An 8994-nucleotide genomic window follows, 5' to 3' on the forward strand; every position below is an offset into this window, starting at 1 on the left:
GGGGAGAAGTTGAGGCTGTTTTTTCCCTACTAAGATCTGACCTCTCAACCAAGATCTGGCCTCTCATTTGAAATTATAAGGCGATTTTCGGTTGAATAAAAGTTAGATTTCCTATCAATTACTGTAGTTAACATTAGAACTGGAAAGTATCATTTTAAGTAATCTCTTCCAGAATAGCACTATAGCTGATCTCTTTGAAGTCATAACAACCAGTTCTGTTTACAACAAAAGCATTTGAATTTTAAGTGTTATCAGGCACTGGACACCAGATAGCATTCAAACTAATAAAATGAAAGCTTACTAACATTTATTGAGTTCTCACAGTGCGGTGTGTTAATCATGTTGCTAAGTAATTTACCTGTATTATTTCATTTAATCCTCACAACAGCTATGAGATAAATACTAAAGAGGATAAGCCTTTGAGGCAGGTGTGAATACATGCAAATAGTGTTAAAAATTCATGTAAATATACAATAACAAAGAAGTGATGATTCGAAGAAAAAATGTTAATGCTATCATTGATTGATTCTCTACTATTATTATCACCTAGAGGATACTAAATTAAATATTTGATGAAAGGAAAAAGATGCTGTGCTAAGATACTTTACATACTTTGCAGAGCTTTTATGAGTAATATAAATTTTATTATACCTATTTACACATTAAGAAACAGATTGAGAGATACAGAAACTTGCATGAGATCATTCATTTGTTCTACAGGTATTTACTGAAGTCTTCACTATTTACCAGACATAGTGTTAGGTGCTAGGCTTACAACGGTATCCAAAAGAGACATGGCTTCTATCATTACGGAGCTTAGTTTACTGGGAAGAATCGAGTTAAACAGATAAAACCAGTAAGTTTTTACAGTTAGGAAGTACTGGAGTCTCAATTCAAACTCATGTCTTCTGATTCTAAAACCTGTGCTCTTTCTACAATACCATGCTAATGCTCTAGCCACCATTTTGTCTACTTAAATTTATTTTGGAACTTTCAAGTGGGATATACTTTATCTTTTCCGGGGTAAAAAGATGAATGAAAGAAATAATTGACTACGTGCAAAATCTGTCTCACCTCTCTCTTCTTATCATCTGCTTTTTATTTCCTCTCCCTTATCACCCTTTTTTCTTGCCCTGACCTGTGGGTGAGGATTTTTTGCTCTAGTGAGGAAAATCAGCAGAGAGGTAAAATGATAGCCGCTGCCTAGTACTTCTTCCCTAGAACACAAAATACTTAAGTCCTAAATATGAAAGGAACTAAGTAACTTGTATAACATCTTTTTCATCACTTTCATGTCACTTCATCTTTTAGACTTTATTTTAAATACTAACACAATAGCAGCCTCATTTGAAGCTTTCACTGCTAGCAGCCAATATTTGGAAAGGAGGAGACATTAAAAATCGAGATTAAAGTTAACTGTAAACTATAAATGAGTCATTTCAGTATGTGGGAGTGAGAATCTTAAAACTTAATGAAAATTTGTAAAAGAAATGAATTAGAAAGTATAGGTCTACTTACATCTCTTTCACACTCCCATTTTAGGAAGAAAATAGTAAGGATGGATTGGGTAAGAGACAAAAGAGCAAAAGGAAATTAGAATAAATACCACTGAAAATTTTAATTTGTGGAAATGAACACAAATAAAATTTATCAATCAATGATGATTTTAAAGGCTTAGGAATGCTTTTATATTCAAAGAGAAAAATATGGGGCTAATGATACCTGTAAGTCAGTTAAATTTTAAATATAACCAATACATATCTTTGCAGATCATTGAATACTGTGAGATCAAGCACTTTTGTGATAAAACCTGTGTAGACTTTAAATTATTTGAATTTTTTTCTGTGCCATGAAATTATACCTGTTTATAGTTGATTAGGCCACAGAGTAGGTATTCTTAAATTGATAAATTCACATATTTGTTTTACCCTACAATCTTTTTATGAATTCTTAAAATGTTTTTCATGAAGCAGTCTTAGTCTATTTTGAACTCTGGGTATGCCTACCATTATTGTAAATATGCCTATGTTTAGAATAACCGTTTTCATATTTTTTTTTATAAAAATGGATGAAGGTGGTTATTAGAGAGAATACCTGGTTTGTAATTTCCTAAACAAAAGGTTTGTAAGTATAATATAGGTACACCAACAGCTGTAACGATGAAGCTGACTACTTTCATGAGGATGATATAAAGAGATCCCAAGTACAGAGACATCACATTCAGTTTTGCTAGTATAGGAATATGCCAATTACTGAGCAATTATCTCAGCATAGAAACACACCTTTCTTTGCTCTGCTTTGTGACAGGGCCTATTATTTTGCAAACCACATTTCTGCTGGTCTAGCTGCCTACTGTTAGACTCTATAGCCAATAGGGGGCTCTAGAGGGAAATCGCCTGGCTGGAGGAGGAAGGTGGCACTTGGGCTCCTATCTTTTACTTCCTGTTAATTTTGAGTTCCTTTGAGTAACCTAGCAATGCTTTTTCATCCTTGCTGCATCAGTTTTTTTCTGTAGCAGTAATTGAATCCAGTTTGCATTTTCTCTAATGTTTACAGAACCATCCTGAACATTTATCTCTTTCCTCAGAGATATGATTCTCAAACTTTGAAGCTCTCCTCCAAGCTCAGAGATTTTAGTACCAGTCAATCTGTGCCCTTTCTTCAGAGATCTGAGTTTCAGTTCTGTGCGTTGCCCTTCTAAACTTCTAAATTTAAAAAATTCCAGCCTTTCCTCTTGCCCCCCTAGTTTTAGGGTTGGTGGCTGCTTTCTGTAGTTGCCACCTGCATGATACCTTAATGTTTTTTCTTGCCTTTTGAATTAGCTAGTAACCAACTTTATACTCAGTTAACAATCCTTTATATTACATTTTTTCTGTTCCTCTAACTAACGTGACTTCTATCTACTGATTAGACCCTGAATGCTACTGGCAGGAATCAGGAAGAAACTTGGTGGAAAAATAGTATTTCAGTTTGACTTGAAAGAAGAGTAGAATTTCAGTGTGTGAAAATCAGGAAATTTCAAATAGAATGAATATCAGCATGAGAAAAGGTAGTGAAAATGGAAGGGATGGTGTATATTTGGGAAACACTTTATGTTCCAGGTTTTTCTTTTTGGAGCACAAAGTAGATGTTACCAAAAAGGTTAGAGAATAGATTGGTGCAGGCAGTAATTTGGAGTACCTGAACTCTATAGGCTAAGAAATTTGGGCTGAAATGGTAATAATTAAATGATTTTTTTAAAGGGTAACAATGACCTGATGAGAATTCTTCTCTAGAAATGTTTGAATGATAAATTCATGACAGGTTATGATGAAAAGTTAGGAATATACATGGTAAAATCTTAATGTTAGAGGTTATGCTGAACATCACTGTTTTCCCACAAAACATTCATTCAGAAAATACTTTGGGCCTATGTGTTGGGAATCCAATAATGATATGAAAACAGTCTCTATTCTCAAGTCCAGTGGAGAAAAAAGATATGTACTCAGATAATTAGAGAACAAAGCAGATAGGTATGGAAATGCATAGAGAATTTATGGCATATGAAACAGGGCACAAAATACGACCTCGAAGGGTCAAGAAAGACTAATTTGTGTTTTAAATGACTAAGGTCTACAGCCATGCCACTCTGAACAAGCCCGATCCCATCTGATCTCAGGAGCTAAGCAGGGTCGGGCCTGGTTAGTATTTGGATGGGAGACCACCTAGGAAAACCAGGTGCTGTAAGGCGTAAAAAATAAATAAAAGAATAAAGGATTGTAAGCTGACAAGGTCCTTGCAATCCGTGAGGTCAACCAAGGGTTGCCTCGCCTTAAAAAAAAAAATGATGAGTAGAAATTGAACATACATGGACGAGGGTGTGAGCCAGACTTAAAGAACAATTCTGAGAAAAGGCGGAAAGGGAGAAACAGCATTGTTTTGGTAGAGGTTAATGGAAAGTTATATGGATGGTCTTTTCAAGGACAGATTTTTTTTTCCCTTCTTCACGTGGTTTTTCCTCTAATGGATGAAATTAAATTGGGAAGGAGCCTTAGCTGTTGCAACAGTGCATATAGTGCATTTGTATGCATCCTGGTTTCTAAAATGCTGTGGTTTTTATAGAGGATACATCGAATGAATAGATTTTAACTATCTCACTTAAATTTAGTCCTTAGTGTCTTTGTGCTTTTTCACTAACGTGTATATGGGAAGAGTGTGTGTGTGTGTGTGTGTGTGTGTGCGCGCGCACATGTGTGTATTTATGGAGGGAAGGGAAAGGGACCGAAAAAGATGCATATATCACTATCTGTGATAGACACTCAAAAAGAAATATCAAGGTAGCTATTGCATTCATGTATAGAACTTTTCTCTAAGAGTTAGGAGTACTGTACTAGACAGCTTTTAAACTACAGAAACAATTTGTAGCTTGAAAAATGTTTACATCAAAATTGTAAGTTGAGAGGGAAGAATAATCAAGTGAAATAAAAGGAAAAGAGAAACATAAAAAAAACCAAGGAGAGAATGTGATTTTTCTGTCAACTTTTTCAGCTTCTTCAATTGAACCAAAGTTCATAAATTGTGTGACATACAAGGAGACTATCTAGAGAGACCCAACCTTATAGAGTTCCTGTTCTCCAGATGTGCAGCAGTTATATAGTGGCTGGAAAATATCCAAGTTTGATAATGACTAAATCAGCTATTGGCTCAATCTACATTTAACCAAAGTATGTATGTTGTGGGTTTTTTAAAATTTATTATTTGTTTTTCTGTGTTTGATGTTTAGGCTAGACAGCAACAAGCAGAATTGAAAAAGCAGGGAAGGGTCAAATGCAGCAAGCTGCCCAACAAGCACAGCTTGCTGCTGCCTCAGCCAGTGCATCTAACCAGGCAGGATCTTCTCAGGATGAAGAAGATGATGACGATATCTGAAATTCACCAGTTGAGGTTCTATTTCCTCTATAAATGTTTTTCCCTGCAGAAGAAAGCAGTGAAAAAAATGCTTATCTGTTATTTTGTATGCATCTTGGTGGACTTGCCATTGGTATTCTAGGGATGTTTGCTGTTAAGTTTCATCTGTTGTGTGCTATTCATGTAAAAACTGTCTCTTTGAACTATTGAAAATTTAAGGTTCAGCATAATATCAATTTTGAATTTTTAATGGTGTTTATGAGGTTTTAGATAGCAGTGAGTCCTTTATTTGATCAATAAACAGTGTTACAAAAAAACTCAAGTTTATAAAAATACAGTGAAATTTATACAGAAACTCTACATCTGCATTTGCATTTCCTCTGCCCTTTTAAAACTAAACTAAAAACTGGGAATTTTAAATTATTGGGGGATGCTGTGTGATGCAGTAGACATTAGATCAGGTTGGTAAAAAACTAAGAGTTCAGTTCTCTAGTATCTGATTTTTTTGTCTTTTAAAATGAGTATATATACAGGCAATAAATATATATATATATATATGCTCAGATAAATATACTTGTTTAAAAAAATTTCAAAATAAGACATTCAAAAACTAGGAGGGAGTATGTTTAATAGAAGTTGTATAAATTTTGTGGGTTTTTGATTTTGTTTTTGTTTTATGTAGAGGTAAAAACTTTTATTATGGCATAATTCATCTTGAGCTACACTATTACATTTCAAAGACTGCCCAATTTTGAGGACTGTCATGATTCTTACTATTTCACTCCAGTAATTATTAATAGTATTACTTGCTTAGTCCATCCATGTTTATTGGAACTTCTGAAACAATTGCTTAGGTTCCATTGGTTTAACTGAGGTTCATGAATATTCAAACCTTTGCTAGGGGAAAGAAATGAAAGTTAATGAGCATGCTTGCTGTAAAAGAGGGATTTTTTTTTTTGTAATTTAACTTATAGTTATAGTTTACTTATTATTTGTTTTTAGCATTACTTTTACATTTTCTTGACTAGATGGCCTAGAGAGTCCAATGCTTCCTTTTGAAATGGCATCATTGTCTCCATCATAATTGACTGATAGCTTTAAAAAATGATTTGTTTTGTTTAAAAAAGCATGTAACTGATCAACCCTATATGAAACATAAAAAGTAGTTTCAACCTGCTCATTAAAAAGTAGAAGCTTTAATCTGGTTCTAAAAGTATGGTAATGATTTTTATAGAAATCCACAGTATTGAAGAAATGGCATCTTGTTCATATTTTGGAAACAGAATGGAAAAGCCACTTAAGATAGTATGAAGTAATCTAAATTCCTATGTCAGTTGCCAAATCATTTAAATTTCTATATTCACCAAACCGAAGAATAGATTGTGGCTGCCAGGATTCCAATTTAATTAGAGAGCTAAATAAGTAAAGTTTACAATTATTAGATTTCTTAATGACCATATTTTCCAGTTCTAGAAAAAGTGAAATATTGTCATACATTTATTAAATACACTTCCCTCATGCCACAAAAAGTTTAATCTTGCTAAATGTTTTAAGTTGAAGTTGATATTGTATCTATAAAGTGCTTTGGACAAGATAGAAGATCTGGATTGCTTTTTTAAAAGTTTAAGTACCAAAGGTAGTCTAGTCTAAGAAACAATAAGTTAATAAGTGTTGGCTTTTCTAATTTGTACTGTAACATCCTTATACTTGCTATTTTAAGTATATCTGTTTCTTAAGTAAACAACTTAGATATTTTTCCACACTTTTTTTTTCTGATGCAGAGTTCAGGTTAATTAATATTTTACTGCATCTGATAATGTATTATATGTTTGAAGCCTAGTGACTTGGCATTTTGACATTCTTGTGATTTCATATGCTGTATTCTTCAAGCAATAAAATTCTGATGTGTTTTATAAATTGTTTTTATGCGTAATGATCTATGTATACCAATGACAGGAGATTTCTGTTGTTAACATTTTTACTAGTTTCAAGAATCTTAGACCCAAAAGACACTTTGATCATTTGGTATGTAGTATGTGACTTTCTCCTTCGTTTACTGTTATTTTAGAAAATGCAGTTTTACGAGTACTTATTGTAATTTATAGTCCTAAAGTCCAGGTATAACCAAGCTAATTAAGCAGTGTTTTACTTTTAGCTGGTATTATAGCATTTAAAAGTCACTATAACGTCTGTTGATATTTTTTAAATCTTTGGGAGAGAGAAATCTTTAGTGTTCTTGAGAAATAGTTATTGGTTAGTAAGTATTTTCCCCACCTCCTTGAATATATGTCTCTTTCAGAAGGCTATCAGATTGGTAAATGTTGAAAAGGCACCAATTTTTAAACTGCATATACTACACATAAGAATACACAAATAAGAGTTTTCACAAATTAAGCATGCTCATATCACCAGCCCTCAGAACAAGACAGCATTATGAATACCCCAGAAGCCCTTCCTTACCCCTGTTTTAATATTGTCTTCTTCCTCCCCAGAAATAACTACTACTCATACTTCTAAAACCATGGATTAGTTTTGTCTATCTTTTACTTTTATGTAAATACAATCATATATAATGTACTTTTTTTTTCTCATTTGTGAGCGTACTGGTATTCCGATGCCACTGTAATGGATTGCCATAAACTTAATGATTTTAAAACAACAGATTTCTTTTCTCACAGTTCTAGAGATCAAAAGTCCAAAGTCAGTTTCATTAGGGCATAATCAAGGTATAAGATCAGAATCTGAAGGTTTTAAGGGGAAAATCTGTTTTCTTGCCTTTTTCAACTTCCAGTGGCTGCCTGTATTTTTTGGCTTGTGGCCCCTTCCTCCATATTCAGAGCCTCTCTTTCATCATCATATTTTTCTCTTTTGCGGTAGTCAAATCTTCCTCTGCTTCTACATTTAGGTCCCAGCTGGATAATCCAGGATAATATGCTCATTTCAGAAACCTTAATTTGATCACATTAGACTCTCTTTTGCCTCATGTGGTAACGCTCACAAGTTCCAGGGTTTAGATTCTGGGTATCTTTGGAGGCCATTATTCAACCTCCCACAGTAAGATTCATTTCTACTGTTACATGTATTTGTAGTTTGTTTATTCTTTCTGCTAAATAGTATTCCATTAACTTATTCATTTTATTATATCCAGAATATGCATTCAACCATTGATGGTCATTTCAGGAAGTTCTAATCCTGAGCTATTATGAATAATACTGTGGAGAACATTCTTAAACATACCTTTTTTGGACGTGGTTACATAGTGTAATGGTTAGCATGTCTGCTTTATACGCAGAAGGTCCTGGGTTCGCGCCCCAGTGGAGCCATGGTCCATGGTCTACAGCCATGCCACCCTGAACAAGCCCAGTGTCTGATCTCAGAAGCTAAGCAGGGTTGGGCCTGGTTAGTACTTGGATGGAAGACCACCTAGGAAGACCAGGTGCTGTAGGCATAAAAAACAAAAAAGAAATGCTTTTTGGTGAGTGTATGTATACATTTCTGTTTAATATATACCTGGGAGTGGAATTACTGGGTGATGGGCTGTGCATGTATTCAGTTTTAGTATATATTTCTCAGTTTTCAAAAATGTTTATAAGGAGTCACCATTTTAATGTGTACCATAATAATGAATTACCCTAATGGTCTAATGACCTGAGAATGTTAATGAATTTCTCAAAATACCTAAATTATACCAAATAATTTATACTTGATATAGCAGGTCTGTTGTTATTTAATATACAAGAGGAAAATAAAAGCAAAAGTGTTTGTTCTTGTTACTGACACAGTAGTAGTGTGCACTTATCAGGTTATTACTCCTCTGAAGAAATGCAAGTCTTAGGTAATCATAAATAGTACGTTGAGTTTATAAATAAAATGCTTAGTTGTAGAAAATCCATGATTTAAATTTCTAATTGAATTAAAATTTTTTTGTTATTATCTTATTTAGGTACATAGGTATTTCCTCATATTCAATCGTCTCCATGAAGAATTACCAAATCCAGATAGCATAGGCATTGCCTTCCACTGCCTTCGCTTGGATTATTTGCTGGTTTCCTTCTCCTGTGTCCCTAACAGCTTGGCATAGAATATCATGGGTAGTATTGACCAGGG

The 8994-nt window shown here is 33.9% G+C and overlaps 1 protein-coding gene and 2 pseudogenes across 1 annotated transcript in view; all 3 read left to right on the plus strand.

Annotated features, from left to right (window-relative positions):
- The window catches only part of DR1 (down-regulator of transcription 1), a 20987-nt gene extending 14180 nt beyond the window's left edge, over window positions 1-6807 (plus strand). The window contains 2 exon segments of the mRNA XM_015595302.2: window positions 4763-4799; window positions 4802-6807. Of these exon segments, the coding sequence (XP_015450788.1) occupies window positions 4763-4799; window positions 4802-4908 (144 nt within the window). The 3' untranslated portion in view covers window positions 4909-6807.
- Window positions 3611-3729, plus strand: LOC112485835 (annotated as a pseudogene).
- A 1412-nt stretch (window positions 6808-8219) lies between the features above and the next one.
- On the plus strand, window positions 8220-8335 carry LOC112485968 (annotated as a pseudogene).
- Window positions 8336-8994: the final 659 nt, after the last annotated feature.

Source organism: Pteropus alecto, unplaced genomic scaffold, assembly GCF_000325575.1.
Source record: "Pteropus alecto unplaced genomic scaffold, ASM32557v1 scaffold25, whole genome shotgun sequence".
NCBI lineage: Eukaryota > Metazoa > Chordata > Mammalia > Chiroptera > Pteropodidae > Pteropus > Pteropus alecto.